The 20,064-nt window shown below is 44.2% G+C and overlaps 1 protein-coding gene and 1 pseudogene across 1 annotated transcript in view; one reads left to right on the top strand and one right to left on the bottom strand.

Moving 5' to 3' along the window:
• The window catches only part of MINPP1 (multiple inositol-polyphosphate phosphatase 1), a 59,453-nt gene that overhangs the window by 7,378 nt on the left and 32,011 nt on the right, over window positions 1–20,064 (top strand). The window contains exon 5 of the mRNA XM_075841197.1: window positions 12,977–13,110. Within this exon, the coding sequence (XP_075697312.1) occupies window positions 12,977–13,110 (134 nt within the window). The remainder of the gene's footprint in view (window positions 1–12,976; window positions 13,111–20,064) is intronic.
• LOC142662915 (E3 ubiquitin-protein ligase CHFR-like) lies at window positions 423–4,839 on the bottom strand (annotated as a pseudogene).

Consider the following 20,064-nt stretch of genomic DNA (forward strand, 5'->3'; position numbering starts at 1 on the left):
CAAAGGTGAAAGAAGATACAGGTTATGAAGACATAGCTGCCTGCAACACTGAATGTTCACTTATGAAACATAGTTCATGAGCCACATATGCATTCAGTTATGCAGATCACATACACAGGAACCACAACGCAGAGCAGTATTTTCCAGGACTCAATTGTCAGAAAAATGATTTGCTTCATTCTAGCCCTTATGCAGAAAAGAGAAGCAGATTAGTCGTGCACAACAAATCAATGGCTGTAAATGTAACCAATTTCCCTGAATGGAAAGAGCACTAGAATAGCGGGTAACCTGCAATATATTCAGTGTGAACCTTTTAAATAAGGAATATTAACTGATGATCATCACAGGTAATTTACAATACTTTAATCTCCATCGATCACAGCAATACAGCAACGTGCAGCATAAAGCTGTGAAACGTTTCAAATGTTAAACTAGTCAATGCCCTTAACTGGAAGAAAGACATATTGCATTGTATACAAACAGTTGCTTCGGTCCTAAAACCATAATGGCTCAACACGTTAATCAAACCCAACAGCAATTAAACTGGCAACCATCATTGTGTGCCACAAGCACCTGGCAAAGTGGAAGTAGCCTGCCTTCCGAAGCCAAGAACAAGAGCTCACCGGTATCTTCAAATCCTCCTTAATCACTCATGCTTCCTCTTATGAGACTTTATAGAACAGTCCTAGATGTGGCTTTACTTCCAGATGGTACCAGACTTCGTTCTTGAAGCGTGGTTGTTCACATATGTGGTTGAATTTCATGGCATGGTGTGCTTTAACCTGAGTTCTGCAGTTTCTTCCCCAGTAACAATCTGGTCTTGATGTCACTGCCACTGGTAACTCAGAAGGTGGTATGTTTTGTCTGTATTGATAGGTAAGATCCCCCCCATCCCGCCGGTTATAACATTTCAGAAACATGAACACCCCGGTTAACTGAAAGATCTTCCACCCTCCGACCCCCTAATGTTAGTACCAAAAGAGAGGCAGATTATGTTCGCTATCAGGCTTATTCCCTTAAAATACTCTCAGAGCTCGCCTCTCTGACCCAACCATCATGTATAATTATTGGCGAAAGTCAGTCAGTCCAGGCCTCTGGCCACCCGGGAAGAACGTGGTGATCGACTGTCTCTAGGACCTAAGTCCGAAAACAGGCCTTCTTTATGACTCCAGACATCACCCCTCTCTCCATTTTCTTCTTGACTACGTCTGGATACTTGATCTCCGCTTTGGTTTCCACAAGGTAATTCTTTAGAATGTCAGACTCATAGTTGTTGTTGTTTAACACGGAGTCCAAACATTTTTCTCCAAGATTTAACTCGCAAAATGGAGCCAGACAGCCCAAGCAGCCTATTCTGGTGCATCCCCAATACAGGTGACAGAAAGGCTGCAAACATACAGTGTATTGCTGAGGTGCCGCAAGTAGGTTTTGCTCTCGTTCGCTCCTTCTGTCTGGCATTGGCTGAAAGCAACATGTACATATCACATGACTTCCCTGGAAAGAACATATATATTCCTGGGGAGCTGCAGGAAAGTTGGTAGAAGTAGAAGGTGCATCACCTAAATTGCACATTGCTTCTGTCTCAATAGGAAGTGGATAAAGATGTGGCTGCATAATGTGTCTACCATACCCTGGGCATTGTCGGCACACTGTATAGAGCTGGCTAATATCTGAGGATTCGCTATCAATGTCCGATAGCTCAAGCAGATCTTCAGAACTTCCTTCTTCATCAGAGAATGACCGATGCACATTGGGCTGCAGCATATCTTGTGTGATTTTATTTCGAGAATCCATGCTACGTCTATCTTCTTCACTGCGACACTTTTCTGGGTGCTGGAGCAAATAGGCTTCCACAAGATTAAGTATGTGGTTTTTACAAAGACGTTTAACAGGACACCTACAGGTAGCGCAGAAGGATGAGCGCTCCATCCAGCCAGAGTAACAGGCAGCACAGAATGTGTGCATACATGGGGCACCTGGGGCAGTACCGGGTTTTGCACAGGTTGCGGGCATGCATGAATGACCTAAGAGCCAGTCCTCCCTGGATGGCCATCCATGGAGTTATCATTGTGCCCATTGGTCAACCTGCCAGATGACACGTTAGTCCAAACAGTCCCCAATGTGTCAGCATGAAGCCCTGGAACAGACTCCGGCAAGTCCTTTGCTCTGATGTGCTTGTGGATCGTCTTAGGTTTCCACAAGTCGGGCTTAAGATCCTCCAGTTGATGCTCTCTCACAAACTGGACAACCTCTCCATAGAACCAGGGAGCGTGCCAGTTGTAAGGGAAGGAGCTGTCCCACTTGTCCCAGCCAAAGCCTCGCCAGAGGGGAAGGAGGAAGTAGCGGGACATGGCCCTGCCCGCAGAGCTGTTTGCTGTGCTTAGAGTCCTACGAACACAGTCACATACAAAAGTGATCCGCAGCAGAGTGGGGATGTCGGGTATACCCTTCCCACCCTTGCGGGGCTCCTTGTACATAACAGTCTGCTTTATTCTGTCCATTTTCGATCCCCAGGTGAAGCGAAACACAGTCCTGGTAATGGCCCTCGAGAGAGTGGCAAGAGGGGGCCATGCCTGCGCAGTGTATTGTAGCACAGGAAGACTTCGTTACGCAGGACCATTGCTTTGCCCTCAATAGTGAGTTGTCTAAGGCTCCACAGTCCGATTCTTTGGTTGACTTTGGCCAATCGTTCTTCCCACGACTTTAGGGCTGCACCTTCCTTCCCGAACCAGACTCCCAGTATTTTGATGAAGTCTGGCTTGATGGTAAATGGGAAGGAGGCAGGAGAAGGCAGGTACCGTTTTCCGAAGAGCATAGCTTCTGACTTCCCGCAGTTGACTTTTGCCCCTGAAGAGTGTCCGAACTCCTCGCAGGTCTGGACGGGTGCAGTCACCGGACTCTGGTCAGCGCAGAAGACGGTCACATCATCCATGTACAGCGAGCATTTGACCTCGAAGTGTCCTGGACCTGGTGCGGTAATCCCTCTGTTCTCTCCATTCTGCCGGATAGCCTCTGCAAAGAGTTCTATAACACAAACAAAAAGGAGAGGTGAAAGAGGACAGCCTTGTCTAACCCCTGACAGTAGGGGAAAGGGGTCAGTCTTCCAGCCGTAAATATCAGAATACATCAGGTTAACATGCAAACAGAACATCCTGCCAAGCCGCAGCCTATGCAGAGCCTTACCCATGAATTCACCAAGAGTTCACCCTCCCCCAGACATGCTGGTGCCATTGGCCATGCGGCCAGCACCATTTTATAACCCCTGCTACACCTAACCACCTTTATTAAGGACACCCTGGCCTCCATTATGCTTCCTCGGGCCTAGTCGTCCCTCGTCCCTAATTCTGGTGCATCCCCAATACAGGTGACAGAAAGGCTGCAAAGTGTACAGTGCATTGCTGAGGTGCCACAAGTAGGTTTTGCTCTCGTTCGCTCCTTCTGTCTGGCATTGGCTGAAAGCAACATGTACATATCACATGACTTCCCTGGGAAGAACATATATATTCCTGGGGAGCTGCAGGAAAGTTGGTAGAAGTAGAAGGTGCATCACCTAAATTCCACATTGCTTCTGTCTCAATAGGAAGTGGATAAAGATGTGGCTGCATAATGTGTCTACCATACCCTGGGCATTGTCGGCACACTGTATAGAGCTGGCTAATATCTGAGGATTCGCTATCAACGTCCGATAGCTCAAGCAGATCTTCAGAACTTCCTTCATCAGAGAATGGCCGATGCACATTGGGCTGCAGCATATCTTGTGTGATTTTATTTCGAGAATCCATGCTACGTCTATCTTCTTCACTGCGACACTTTTCTGGGTGCTGGAGCAAATAGGCTTCCACAAGATTAAGTATGTGGTTTTTACAAGACGTTCAACAGGACACCTACAGGTAGCGCAGAAGGATGAGCGCTCCATCCAGCCAGAGTAACAGGCAGCACAGAATGTGTGCATACATGGCTGCAAACTAACACAATCATACTTCAATTCCTGGCATATAACGCAGGTCAGAGTGTTTTCCATTTTGTCTGGCTTCACGCTAGCCGTTTTAGTATCTTCAGATGCCCCTTTGGAGTCACTGGGTAGCGTAGGAACATGAGAGCTCGAACAGTCAATTTCAACTTTCTGCTTCTTTTTGGGAGGAGGATGATTATCCTGCTCGTAGTCTGACTTCTTAGGTGGTCTGATCTGTGCCACTTGTCACATCTTTAAAACTTTGACCCCCACAGCCCGACCTGGATTGGTTATGTTTTTGAGGTTTTTCTGCTGTACAGTCGGCATCTGATGTGGATGGTTGAATCTGTATGGCAAAATATGACTCTAGGGAAGAGGTAGTGGGTGTCCTGTAGAGGTTAGATGTGGAGGTGGAAGGCTGAGGTTCCTCTGACTTCAGTGAAGTGTCGTGGAAGGGAGACCACGCCGGAGTCTCCTCTGCTTCCCCTGAAGTATCTGAAGGCTCTTGCATATTGTCTTGTGTGAAATTTAATGATCTGTACAGAAAAGCAACATTTTTGTTCTGGCTCATTTTTCCTATATACAACATAGAGCACATCGCCGTTCTTCAATGCATAGGACTGCTTCTTTACCACTTTCTGCTGGTTGATCACGGTGCCATTCGTACTGGTGCCTTCTAAGCAAACAATCCCGGAAGCTTTATCCACTGATATTTTGCAATGCTCTCCAGACAGCAGTTTGTTACCAGGAAATGAAAGGTCACAACCTTTCTTCCTTCCAATTGTCCATTCCTTTTTCCAGAGAAAATGCTCAGAGGCAACCTCTGTCTCAGCTCCTACCAGTCTGCTCCGCTTCCCCCAGAGCTTCTTCTCCCCGAAGCCTTCCATCTCAATTCACATTGGCTCTCCTGTCTCCGCCGTCTCATCCGTTGCCTCTTCCCTCACTGAGGGCATTGTCAAGCAGTGTATCCGTAGTTGCCAAAGATTTATACAAAACAATTAATTATATATCATTAATAAAAAAAATAAAAAAAGTATATCAAATCCATTTAGTTACAAAATGTATCGCAACCATACTCCCCTTTATAAATAAATATAGTTAATAATAAGAAGCTGGCACTCAGCTTTTATTACATAGTTTCAACCATTCAAACATGTGTTAATTCAAATGGCAACCCTCCTCCAATTCAGCGTCCGGTAGGAGTCACTGCGCATTGCCAAGTCCTCGCTTCATTAGAGTAGCACCTACTGATCACGTGTCAGGCAGGGTGTATGTAAACAAACACAGTGCAGTTCACCACATTACCTAAAGCGTACGCAATTGGAAAGCCCCATAGTGCACCTGCACACGCATACGTGGTGTAAATGCGTATATATATATATACATACATACATACAATCGCTGTACTCCATTGAAACCATTTTATACATATGTTTAAAGCTGCCGTGTCGGGGCCACTGAGCAGCTGCGTATGGCACCTTACATTAATGCAATATTAATGTGCGTAAAGTGGTGTTATGTTTTTTTAATATAGATAAATAGGCAGTAAATAGAAATCTTACATACCCCAAAGGTTTTTTCTGATGGTTAACAGATTGTTTAGAGATCTTATTTGGAAGAAGGGACATGTACGCATGAAATTGGACACTCTACAGCGTAGTAAAACCGACGGGGGGTTGGCAGCTCCTAATCCGGGGTTCTACTATTTGGCAGCGCAACTTCAGCATTTAAGGGGGTGGGGGTTGGATAAACATGACTCCACGCTAGAAATGTTGCAACATTATACACAGTGTGATAGACTACTTGCAGCTTTGGAAATTGGAAAATTCAAGACTCCTACTCGGAGAATGCCCACTCTGTATCAAATGCATAAGGTGTGGGGGAAGGTAAAGGACCTATTGGGAATACAAGGCCATACTCCGATCACTCCTCTGTGGAATAACTCCTGGTTACCGGAAGTTTCAAATTTGGAAGGCTTTGGGAGATGGAAGTACAAGGGTATTTGGTGGTTGACTACGCTTTATAAATGGGGGACTATGAAAATGTTCTCTGATCTGCAATCTGAGTTCGCTTTGCCGAAAGATTCCTTTTTCAAATACATGCAGATACGACATGCGTTAGGGAAGGAGACTACTGTGGGTGATACTCTCACGTGCACTGTGAATCCACTGGTCACTCTTATTGGGGATAGGGTGGACTCTAAGGGGCTCATTTCAATGGTTTACAAGTATTTGTTGGATAGAGAACATTCTAAAATCCTTCCTAGGGGTCAAAACCAAATGGGAAAGGGATGTTGGTCCTATTGAAAATGGGCAATGGCAGGATATAGTTGCATACACCCCTAGACTGTCGCTTAGTGAGGCCCATAGACTGTCACAATTGTATCTTTTGCACAGAGTGTACAAAACTCTGATATTGGCTTGAGAGATAGTCCCCTGTGTAATAGATGTAAAATTCACAATGCTGATCTCATCCATATGATGTGGTCGTGTCCAACTCTTGACACTTTTTTTTTCTGGAGAGAGGTTGTAGATGTAATTAATGGAGTTTATGCTGCTGATATTATATTGACACCATATATATGTATCCTAGGATATGTGGATGATTTAAGGGGGTCGGAGGTGTTAAACTGTAGTAGCTCGTTTGCTTTATATGGTAAGGAAGTTGATCGCTCAGCGATGGTTGCAGGAGCTACCTCCCATTAGATCAGAATATATTGCCAAAGTGAACTGGCTTGTGTCTATGGAGAAGCCTATATATTTAAAGAGGCTCTGTTACCACATTATAAGTGCCCTATCTCCTACATAAGGAGATGGGCGCTGTAATGTAGATGACAGCAGTGCTTTTTATTTAAAAAAAACGATCTATTTTTACCACTTTATTAGCGTTTTTAGATTTATGCTAATGAGTTGCTTAATGCCCAAGTGGGCGTATTTTTACTTTAGACCAAGTGGGCGTTGTACAAGGGAGTGTATGACGCTGACCAATCAGCATCATTCACTCCTCTCCATTCATTTACTCAGCGCATAGGGATCCTGTTAGATCCTTATGTGCTGTCTTATACTAACACATTAACAATACTGAAGTGTTTAGACAGTGAATAGACATTCCACGGGATGTCTATTCACAATCTCTGCACTTCGTTACTCTGTCTGTGGTAGTTACAGCAGAGCAAGCGTAATCTCGCGAGATTACGAGGTAAATGACAGGTTACAACGAGATCACGCTTCCTCTGCTGTAACTACCACAGAAACCGTAACGAAGTGCAGAGATTGTGAATAGACATTCTGTGGAATGTCTATTCACTGTCTAAACACTTCAGTATTGTTAATGTGTTAGTATAAGACAGCACATAAGGATCTAACAGGATCCCTATGCGCTGTGTAAATTAATGGAGAGGAGTGCATGATGCTGATTGGTCAGCGTCATACACTCCCCTGTACAACGCCCACTTGGTCTAAAGTAAAAATACGCCCACTTGGGCATTAAGCAACTCATTAGCATTAATCTAAAAACGCTAATAAAGTGGTAACAATAGATCGTTTTTTTAAAATAAAAAGCACTGCTGTCACCTACATTATAGCGCCCATCTCCTTATGTAGGAGATCGGGCACTTATAATGTGGTGACAGAGCCTCTTTAAAAAGGGGTGCTTCCAAAAAATATGAGGAGATGTGGGCTTCTTGGTTGGATGATTCGGGTTTGGCCACTGCTTCACTCCCCAGAGATAGAGGTCTATTTAGCAATCCTGTTTAAATTCTAGGCTATTATGATGGGGTTGTACTTATTTATGCGTGATATAGGTAAAGGGAAAGGCTGCTGTAAGGGGTGGGTCTAGATGGGAGCTGCTAAAATATGCGATGTTGCACTGTTTATGCGGAGTGTAGGAAGGTACTTCTCGGGTGCACTGGGGGGGTGGTATGGGTGTTGAATGTTTATATGTTTCATGTAAGTGTTTCTCTCAGTACAGTCAATGTTCGTGCTTGTAAGGGATGGAATACAACTGTATTGTGGAAAATGTAAAACTTGTTTGTTTTAATAAAAAGTTACCTGATTTAAAAATAAAAAAAAATAGAAAGCTTACCCACATACTAATATAATGTTATTACTGGTTTTGCCTTGTTTTGATAGGAGTATGAGCCACTGGACGATTCGGTCACCTGGGTGACTTTTCTTCAGTGGAAGCATTAGGCATTTCTGCTCCCCATTGAAGTCTATGGGCCAAACACGCAGCATCTGTGCACAGAACCCCGCAGCATAAATTGACATTCCGCAAAACTTTTCTGCGGTACCGCGCCCCCCCGCAGCGGAATTTCTGCACAGAATTTGATTGCGGAAATTATGCAGGGTCTACGCTATATGGGAAACCAGCCTAATGGTCAGTGGCCTGGATGCCATTTATCTATTCCACAAATAAATATTTCGGTCTCTTTAAACCCCTTTTTCACTAAAAGCTAATGACCTAATTGGTAAGAGGAAGACTACTTATTTTGATTAAAAGTTTTACTAAATAGGTTCAGTCCACATTTCATGATAATATACATATCCTTCTATGAAAATCTGAATAAATTTCTACTTACTACAGGAGTTCCCAAGAATGGGCTGGTTTTAGTCCCGTGGAGAGCTGCCCCCCCCCCCCACCAAATGCAAGGTTGCCAACTATTGAAATGAATAGGAGTTACCATATTCCTGTTTTTAAAAGGATTTCTTTTATTAACTTTTCCAAAGTACAAAAGTACAATCAAGAACAAACAGAGCATACTGGCCAACCAAAACTAGTTGGCAATAACAATCACCATAGAATATTAGACTTTCACATTGCAAAAGACAGCATTTAGACAAGTATCACATAAGGATATATGTAAATTGCAATTAAAACAGGATCAGAAGGTGACCATTATCAATGCCCAGAACGAACAAAACAAACACCCAGGCACGCATTCACTCCACTCATCTCCCAGTGCTCCCACTCCAGCCAGCAAAACGGAAATTAGATAGCAGTATCCGAGGTCTCCAACTACCCAGCCCAAATCTTCCCAAATTTGTCAGGGCATCTCCTGTTAAGGTACAACTTTTGATACATGGGACATACTTATTCACCAATTGCAACCAGTGTTCAAGACTTGGACAAACCGTGGCTTTCCGTGCCATAATCATAACCTTCCTAGCACAAAACAAAGCGGAAGAAAATGTTGTCATAATAGCCTTGTACTATCTCATTCATAATTCCCAAGAGGCACACCTGAGGGGAGATAACCCGAGGAAACTCAAATTTATAATAAAGGAACTCCACAACCTCAAATCTTAGGACATAACAGACACAGTGGAGGTACGTACCAACAGCTGATTGACACCTAAAACAGCTATCAGACCCCGAGGCCCCAATTCTTTGGAGTCTAACCGGAGTGTAATGAATCCGGTGTATGAACCGCGACTGAAATAAAAAATATCTTTCACTAATAACAGAGTCAAAGAATTAGACCTGCACCTCCCCTCCAACCCTCTTCCGACAAATCAGGAATATCTCTCCTCCACCCCATGAACGCCCTATCAAATGGTCTTTTTACAGAAGACAACAGCAAAGCATATGTTTGAGTAAGAGTTTTAGGAAGGTCTGGGGTGCCAAGCAAGTCCTCCACTTTAGAAAACCCCAAAGCTGGCGTAACAGAACCGAACTGAGCCACCCAGGCATGCCTTAGTTGGAGATAATGATAAAACGCCTTCCTCGAGACCCCAGACCTCCCCTCAAGCTCAGAAAAGGATACAAAACCACTATCCACAGAGTATATCTGACCTAAGAATCGAATCCCCACCCCAGCCCACATCATCGCTCCCGGCAGGGACACCAGGTGAGGCAACCATGGATTGCTCCATAATGGGGTCCTAGGGGAGTGAGTAGAATCCGTATCATCTCTCAGTAATATGTGTGCCTTCCTCCAGGCATTAGCTATAGTTTGTAGAGGTATTGGCGCCCGACACGGCTATTGAAACCTATATAATAAGTTGGTAAGACTCTCATAGGAAGTCATAAGTGCTCCAGCTAGCGCGGTGGCCGCATTACTTAAATCAATATCAATCCACCAGTGAGCCAGCACCATCTGCGAAGCCAAGTAATATAGATAAAGGTTGGGTGCTGCCATCCCCCCCATTCTCTTTGGAGCCTGTAAAAGACAGACTAAACCTAGGTGTGCCCCCCTGCCAGTAGAACGTACGTATAATTCTATCCAGTTGTCCAAAAAATTGTTTGCCCAATATAATTGGAGAAATGTGGAGGAGATAGAGAACTTTAGGCAGATATATCATTTTGAAAAGATTTATCCTACCATTTAAGGAAAGGGGAAGGTTCTTCCATGTTTTTAACTGCTTTTCAGTAGAGGCTACCAACGGACACAGGTTAAGTTCACGAAAACTTAGCAAATTAAGGGAAATCCGCACCCCTAGATATGTAAATTGAGATACAACCTGTAACGGGACAGGGAGACCCTGCCGGGAGTGATACTCCGCAGAGAGAGGAAACATAACCGACTTGGACCAATTAATCGATAAACCCCAAAAGGCCCCAAACGTGTCAATCAACTGTAAGAGTAAAGCCAACGAAGGACCATTATCCGCCAAGTACACCAACATATCATCTGCATATAGGGATATTTTCTCAACTATAGAACCTCGATGGACACCAGTAATGGAAGAGGAATGCCTAACTGCCAGCGCCACAGGCTCAATCGCAAGAGCAAATAACAAAGGGGAAAGTGGACACCCCTGATGAGTACCTCGTCCCAAAGGGAAGGGCTTAGAGACATCCAAATTTGTTCTCACTCTAGCAATAGGCCTTTCGTATAATAGACATACAAGAGCAATAAATCTTGGACCAAAATTGAAACGGGAAAGGAGTATCCAAAGATGACACCACTCAACCGAGTCAAAGGCTTTATATGTATCAAGAGAGAGAAGAAAACCAGGGGAGTTATCATAGTGCGCAGCATCAATATTGAGAAACAACCTATATACATTAATGTCGGTACCCTTCCCAGGCATAAAGCTGGTTTGGTCAGGATGAACCAGGGACAAGATAACTTTGTTCAATCTAGTAGCCAATATTTTGGCTAGTATTTTGACATCTGAATTAATTAGCGAAATGGGCCTATAGGAGTTCGGCAGAGTCGGATCCTTCCCTGGCTTCAACCACACCACAACAGCCTCTCATGGAGGCCGGAAGAACCCCCCAACTCCAGATCACTCGAATATACTTCCTGGGTACTAAAATCTCACAGCTATCCTTATACCAATCGGCCCCCAGGCCATCAAGTCCGGGGGTTTTACCAGAAGGTAACAACTGAATTGCATTAATGATATCATCGTCTGTAAACGGGCTGTCCAACTCCTTTTGCCTGCGCATCGGACAAACGCCACAAGGGGAGGTCGTCTCGAAATTGTTTTATGTCTTCCGGGGGCCCATTACATCTGGAGCTATATAAGGCAGCATAAAAGTCATTAATCACTTTATTCACATCCCTGTGGGCAGTACATAAGAGTCCGTCAGAGGAGAGAATGGACGGAATAGAGGCACATGGGCGCTCCGAACTAGCCAAGTATGCTAGAAGTTTGCCATTCTTATCCCCGAATTCAAACATCGCTGCCTCAGTATACAGCATATGCTTTTTTGTTTATTCAACCTGTATAGTATAGCGTTCCCTCTGGGTCCCTGCCCACCGACTTTTAGTAACCGGACGGGGATCCGCAATATATTCTCTCTCAGCCCTCTGAATCTCACCCACCAGAAACCTCTCCTTCTCCTGGGACACTGCTTTACACCTTGCGACCCCTGACATAAAAGCACCTCTTAACAGTGGCTTTATATGCGTCCCACACTACCAAAGGGTCCGGATATGAGGAATTGTGATCCCAATACGAATTATGAGAGGACTCCACCTCAGATCGAATCTCAGGAGAGGACAGCCAGGCCGGATGAAGTCTCCATATTTTGGAGTCACCTGGAGGACCAGCTGAAAATGTCAGTATAAGGCTATGTTCACACGGGGTATTTTGCCGAGTTTTTTGACGCGGAAACCGCGTCGCGAAACTCGGCAGAAACGGCCCGAGAACGCCTCCCATTGATTTCAATGGGAGGCGTCGGCGTCTTTTTCCCGCGAGCAGTAAAACTGCCTCGCGGGAAAAAGAAGCGACATGCCCTATCTTCGGGCGCTTCCGCCTCCGACCTCCCATTGACTTCAATGGGAGGCAGGAGAAAGTGTATATCTCGCTGTTTTATGCCCGCGGCGCTCAATGGCCGCGGGCGAAAAACGGCGCGATAATTGCCGCGAAAATCGGCGTGCAGGGAGAGGAATATCTGCCTCAAAGTTCCAAACGGAATTTTGAGGCAGATATTCCTCCCCCAAAATACTCCGTGTGAACATAGCCTAAGAGCTGAATGATCCATGATTCCACGAGGAGTGATGTCTAGAGAAGTAACTGCGGGTAAGAAGTCCTGCGACGCCATGGCAAGGTCAATTCTAGAAAATGTTTTATGGGCAGAGGAGTAATAGGATTAACTTTTTTCCAATGGATACTTTCAGCACCACATATCTGTCAAGTGAATCCTTGAGGACCAAGAGTTAAGGTGAATAGAAGACTGGTCTGAACCTCTCGTACGATCCATTGATACGTCAGGGACCGCATTGAAGTCACCCACACATAACACTGGGCCAGCAGGGAACTCTGATCATTTCTGGGCTATCAATTCCAGCATTGCAGGATCCAAAGGCGGGGGAACATACATATTAACTAGTAAAATGCGACCCATGTAGTGAACAGTGTATGATTACGTATCACCCAAAATGGTCACATGCTACTCTCCACCTCCAGGCGCACACTTTTGGCTATGAGGATCGATACCCCTCTAGAATAGGAGGCGTGATACCCTCTTGCAATCCAAGCCTGCCTAAGGGCCAAAAAATTTTGGCCAGTTAAATGACAGTACAGTTCACATTGATTTAGACATTCTGGTTCTCTTTTTACTTATATGTAGGTCTTGGAATACCTCAATGACCTGAAACAATATTGGAAGAGGGGCTATGGATTTGCGATCAACAGCCGATCCAGCTGTAACCTGTTCCAACATATTTTTCAGCATTTAGACAACGCCGTGTCTGAAAGTAAAAGGTATTTTCATCTTTCCATCAACTTTGTTTTCTTATGTTAACCACAGGATATCATTTCCATTTATAATCCTATTTAGATGACTTCAGCATTTGTTTATATATTTGCCTGATTCTTATCTTTTTGATTTCCAAATTCAGTTTTACTTTAAACCTACATTATGCTGGTACTTAATGATCTTGTTTATCTTGGCTGCCTTATGTATTTGCTCTGATTATGCAAACCACTAATTATAATGAAACTCTATAGCATGCTATTTATTGGCAGTCACAATGCGTGGATTATATGTGCTAGTAAACCTCCTCTAGACCATAAACACTGCATTACATGGTCATTTCTGATATTCTTTGTGTAAGGCCCCATGCACACGACTGCCCGCAATCGCGGGCACGGCCGGCCGCCGACTGACAGCCGCATTTTCAGGCCATGCTTCCATACAAAGTATGGGAGCACTGCCCGCAAAATGCAAAAGAACGGATATGTTCCATAATTTTCGGAACGTTTCCACGGCACGGACACCCTTCAGTAGTGCTACGGAAGGGTGTCCGCGTTCAATGAAAGTGAATGGGTCCATTTTTGCAGACCGCAATTGCGGTCCACAAAAATGGAGGTTTTTTACGGTCATGTGCATGGGGCCTAACTCTTTAGTGTCCACACTAGTCTCTCTAAAGGCCCTTTTACGGGGCTGATGATCAGGCAAATGAGCGCACGTACAACCACGTGCTTTTCTGTTTACAAACATCCAAATTGCGTGTCATAATGATGGCGGCTGCGCGAAAACCACGCAGCTGCGCATCATATGCTGCTGCCACACGGAGCTGTCAAGTGGCTTTTGCACAGGCAAAAGCCGCGTGTTTTTCGTGCGCAAAAACGCCACGTTCGTCTGAATCAGGCCTAAGGGACAGGTGTGGCACAGTTTTTGGAAGAAAGCAGTCATGTTTTTCAAATTCAGAGTTCTGTACGTTGGGTTTTATTAGCATCTTCTTGTTTTACTCTTTAGAAAGAAATGTATCCTCACAAAAGGATTTTTATTTTTTGTAATTTTCCATGTTACGATTTTCTATCTCTATCTATCCGTTTTTACCGAATTCACCATGCAATTAAAGCGACATGTTAAAACGAACTGTGAAAAATAAAATTTATTTTACATCGCCAAATTCGAAGAGCCACAAATTTTTGGGTTTATTCATCGAATAAGCGGTATGAGGGCATATTTTTTGAGGGATAAGCTGTAGTTTTTAATGGTACCATTTTGGGGTACATCCAAGGTTTTGATCAGTTTTTATTAAATTTTCTGTGGGAGATGAGGTGACCAAAAAACAGATTCTGCGTTGCTTTTTTTTTGTACAGAAAAATTAATTTAACTGATTTTTACTTTTTTTTTCTTTTTATTAGTCCCCCTAGGGGATTTGAACCAGCGATCATTGGATCGTTTGCACTATATACTGCAATACTAATGTATTGCAGGGCTTATAGGGAATGTCGCAATTTTTTTAAAAAAATTCACACATTTTTTTTTTCCTTCCACAAAGTGGAAAGTATTAAAAATGTAACTACTAAATTGACATGTTTTCCTATGTTGGCCACCAGAAGGAGCACTTTCAAGAATTACTGCAAGGTGAATCAGGCGGAAGCAACCTGACTCACAGCTGCTGTAAATGTGGGAGGGAGACTCCTCCTCCCTATTTTTGGCTACAAGCCAGAAAAATGTGCCTTCAAATTGCTAAGCAGTGTACAGCTCCATTTTTGAATAGATTGTACAAATGGTAGCTGGCTGAAGCTAAAGAACACACCAAAAAGCTAAGGGCTTGTCCACACACAATGGAATTGCTGCAGAACATTTCTGCAGCAATTCCGTTGAAAATAGCAGACATTCTGCTGCGGCAAAAACACCATTTCCTGTGTTTTCTACGGCAGAAAATAGTGTGTATTTTGCTGCATTTTACTCAATGCTGGGAGATGGTGACATCTCTGAAAAACGCAGCAATTCAGTCCACTTTCCGCAGCAGGAATTGGCATGCTGCGGTCCGAAAAATACGCCCCGCAGGTTAATTTTTGTTTGGAATTTTTACGCAGGATGTGGATGTGATTTGTTAAATCTCACCCACTTTGCTGCTACTGTATTCTGCTGCGTTTTTTCCGACAAACTTTCCGGCCAGAAAAAACAGTGTGTCGGTGAGCCCTAAGAATGATGAAAGTCAAGAGGAAAGACCCTGTGGCGAATGACTTATCAGTTGACCGGTTCACATGGCGTGTATTTCACCTGGTTTTGGGCACATTTTATGCGCCAAAAAACGCTTGATAAAGCTTCCCGTTTTCGGTGCGGTTTTTGCCCGCGGCCATTAAATCTAATGCAAGGACCGTGGGCAAAAAACGCCACGAAAAACGTTTGGAAACGGGCACCCCATAATTTTTCTGCCTCCCATTGATTTCAATAGGAGATCAGAGGCAGAAGCTGCGACAAGAAAGGACACGCTGATTTTTTTTCCCCGTGAGCCGCCAAATCTGCCGGGAAGAAGACGCCTTTGCATCACATTGAAATGAATGCGGGACAATTTTCGGGGGTTTTATGGTGCTGATTCCAAAGCGGTTTCCACACCAAAAATATCTGTGTGAACAAGGAGTTATGTATCTGTTTTTTAATACTTTATTAGCACCTTAGTAATAACAGTTGTCTGTTTGACGACGTCCATTACTAAGGCGGGGCTTAGTGCTAGCCAATAAAAAGGCTAACACTAACCCCCCCCCCATTATTACCCTAGTACCCAGCACCACCAGGGGTATCAGGAAGAGCCGGGTATAATCTGGTATCCGACCATCTGTAGCGATGTCGGGTGCCGGGGTGGCCGCAGGCTGATATCATGAGGCTGGGAAGGGCCAATAACTGTGGCCCTTCCTACCCTGGTAATGCTAGCCTGCTGCTGCTTTGTTGTATCTGGCTGGTTATGAAAACGGGGGGGGGGGGGGGGGGGACCCCCTGTCATTTTAGTCAATTATTTATTGACTTTTGAAAAACAAAACGTGGGGTCCCCCCCATTTTTTATAACCAGCCTCATACAATGAAGCAGCAGCAGGCTAGTGGGAAGGGGCACTGTTTTTGGCCCTTCCCAGCCTCATAATACCAGCCTGCGGCCGCCCCAGTACCCGACCATCACAACAGATGGTCGGGTACTGGATCGTACTCGGCTCTTCCCGATACCCCTGGTGGTGGTGGGTCCCGGTGTAATAATGGGGGCTTAGTACTAGCCTTTCTACTGGCTAAAACTAAGCCCCGCCTTAGTAATGGATTCTGTCAAACAGACAACTGCCATTACTAAGGCGTTAATAAAGTATTTAAAAAAAACAGATACATAAGAAAATATGTTTTTATTGAAATAAAACCTCCTCCACACAACCCTTTCACCATTTTATTTATTTAAAAAAAACATAGATCGCTGTAGTCCAATGAATCTACAATGTAGTCCAATAGGTCCAGCAAAACCTGCAAAACAAACAAAATAAAAAGTTAGTAATATGAAAAATATAAATACTTATACTCGCCTACAGCAGATGTCTGTCTTCCCCTGCGCCACAAATGAAACTAGAGGTCAATGAACTGGGTCGGAAACTAGAGATGCAGCAGAAATATTAATAGTTCTTAATAATTTTGGCACATCATGGAGCTCCCCCCACACATGCAGCTGCTCCAAAAACAAACAAACACACCACCCCTCAACGTATCGCATGCACCCCGCCACACACATGTACCCCCCCCAGCCTAGAACTATACTATATATCTAGATAGATAGATATGAGATAGATATTTTGAGGAGATAACATGCAAAGAACTTACACACACCTTACCTGCAGTGTGGCCGGTCTCCAAAATTGCGCCGGCATTCCCCCTATAAACCTGCTTCTATGCTGGTCGCTCTGAACTGCACATACGTATGCGCAGTATATGGCTGGACGGCAGAAGCAGAGGACATGTGAACGGGAGCCGTTCGTATGTCCTTTGGCCTGTAGCCGCCATATTCCATCTATGTGTGTGCCGTGAACAGACCCGTACACAGATGAAATAAAAAATAGCAGCCCCCAGTTAAGTAAAAAAGTTTAAATAAAAAAACCAAAACGTTTTTTGGACTAAAAATAAGTAAAGTAAATATAACATTTTATTGAATAAAAACGCATAAATTAATAAAAAAAAATCATGACACCTTTTCTTTAATAGGAGCACAAAGATGGCAGAACTGGAAGTTTTCATTAGGCCCCTAGGTGGCCATAGCCACCCCACGATCACATCACTGCGGGGGGGGGGGGGGGCGGGGGGGTGATAAGCTCTTTCTAATTACTTAAATGCAGTGGTCGGTATTGACCGCAGCATTTAATGGGTTAAACGAGCGTGATCCCGCTCGTTACTTTGAAGTGTCGGCTGTAGCATAACTGTCGGCTGTAACTTTATGGAGCCTTCTCAGCCCGCTCCATACTTCCCCCTACCCGGCTATGACCGTAGGCATACGTCAAATGTCGGGAAGGGGTTAATACAATACTAATGTGCCTAAAGTGGTGTTATGTTTTTTTTAATATAGATAAATGGGCAGTAAATAGAAATCTTACCCACATACTAATATAATGTTATTACTGATTTTGCCTTGTTTTGTTAGGAGTATGAGCCAATGGGCGATGTGGTCACCCCTATCTATCTCAAAAAAACGACGCTGCACCTGCACTGATTACTAGTAGAAGGACCTCTCCCTTTTTTCTGTTAGGGTATGTTCACACCCAGGGCCGCCATCAGGAATTTCTGGGCCCCATACAGCCATGATGTATGGGCCCCCCCCCTCCATTACCGGGGATAGGCAACGGAAATTGTGGCGCTCACGTTTGTACGTTATACGCATTAAATGATTTTGGTGCTGATATCAATTACAGTGAAGGAAACCATGGAGCCGGCAGTGACCGGTTAATGCTCCGGATTTTGATCTATTTAGCTAAAACGTATCCGACTGTGTGGGATACGTCGCCTGGGGAATGGCCCAGGGGAAACTACTGAAGTCACTGTCCATGAACAGAGCTGGAGCCTTCTACTAGCGCTCTGCCCAGGGAGTCTGGCGCTGCTCCTGATGTCCATATACATAAAGTGACATCCGAAGCTGCACAAAGTACACGGCCGGTGCGTCAGCAACACTCTGGCCAGGGATTCCCGCGGTGGAGAATCCCCTGATGTCACTTTACATATATGGACAGTGATGTCAGGAGCTCCCAGGGACAAAATCCACGGGTAGAGCACTTGTGATGCTGCCTGGGGACTCCGGAATAACAAAGTTTACTACGCCATTTCATCCTTCAAAAAGAAGGTAAACCGACATCCACCAGCCCGACGGAGGCTAAAAGGACATAATGGAGCCCTGTGAATTATCGTCTACGTTGTTTATACTGTAAGGTAGGAGATTTCCTGACTACACGATAAACTTAGGGCAACAACACGATGTGAAGGGGCCTTAAGGGAGGGGGAAGCGCTTGTGAGGATGTAAGGAGCACTAATGCTCCGCTCTTACGTTGCCATTAAAGTTCAATGTGTTTTTCCACAGAAAAAATCTGAGGCTTTCCCTTTGATTCCTGGCGCAGATGCTACAAGCGTGTAGCAGATCCGCACGAGAATAAGGCCCTGTTCACACAGAGGTTTTTTTTGCCACATCTTTTTCAGCGGAGACCGCGGCAAAAAACGTCCGAAATCGCCTCCTATTGATTTCAACGGGAGGCGAAGGCGTTTTTTTCCCGCGAGATAGAAGCGACATGCCCTTTCTTCAGGTATTTCCGTCTCTGACCTCCCATTGACATCAATGGGAGGCAGAGAAAACCTGAAGGAATTTCAAGGCAGATTTTTCTGCCTGCAAAAAGCTGTGTGAACAAGGCCTAAGTCCCATTGTCATTCAAAGTTGCTCATCCTCGTGTTTTCCATGTAATATAAGTTGCATGCTACTTATTGCTGTGGCGGATTTCTTTTCATGGTGCGAACAAAAATACACGTGGAAAATTTTTCATAGCATGTGAACTGGGTTGCGGAAACCTCATATGCATGGGATGCAGAATCATCGGCAGGTCATCGGAATCCGTATCAAATCCAACATGTGTGAACGGGGCCTTAGTGGGAGTTAAAAAAAACTCTGTTAGGCCAAATGCACACGATACTTATTACGTGCAAATTTGTCTCGGGTATTTTCATGCGGCAAATCCGCAGTGTAATACAGGACCAGCAAAGTAAATGAGATCAAGAAATCTCATCTACATGTCGCATTTTCTGCACAAAAATGTACCTGCGGTGCGTATTTGAAAATATCCTACATGTCACTTTATCTTGCGTTTCCGCTTGCGAATTGTTTCTGACTAGTTTAAAAAATAATTAAAAAATCTGCACCTATTTCCGCATCAAAAAGTAAAAACCGCACTTAAAAATTTATCAAAAAACTCACTAATACGTGCAGAATTACCTGCAGTTTTGATTCGGATTTTGTGCACCAAATTCCTCAATGTGTGCGTTACAGAATTTGCTGGGGATTTACAGCAAATTAACCCTTTACATTGTAAAGGATGAAATACGTTACAACTCTGCAACTTTAGGGTATGTTCAAACAGCTTATTTTCGGCCATTTTTCTGGCCGTAAACGTTTGAAATATCAGAAGCAGAACGCCTCCAAACATCTGCCCATTGATTTAAATGAGAAAAAAACGGCGTTGTGTTCCGATGGGCCGTTCTTTTTACAACGGCCGTGTAAAAAAACGGCCGCGAAAAAGAAGTGCATGTCACTTCTTCAGACGTTTCTGGAGCCGTTTTTCATTGACTCTATAGAAAAACAGCTCCAAAAACGGCCATAAAAAAAACAGAGAAAAACACGAGTTTGCTTAAAAAACTTCTGAAAATCAGGAGCTGTTTTCCCTTGAATATCTCTGTATTTTCAGACTGTTTTTGCTAATTGT

The sequence above is a fragment of the Rhinoderma darwinii genome, chromosome 11 (assembly GCF_050947455.1).
Source record: "Rhinoderma darwinii isolate aRhiDar2 chromosome 11, aRhiDar2.hap1, whole genome shotgun sequence".
In the NCBI taxonomy this organism is placed as follows: Eukaryota; Metazoa; Chordata; class Amphibia; order Anura; family Rhinodermatidae; genus Rhinoderma; species Rhinoderma darwinii.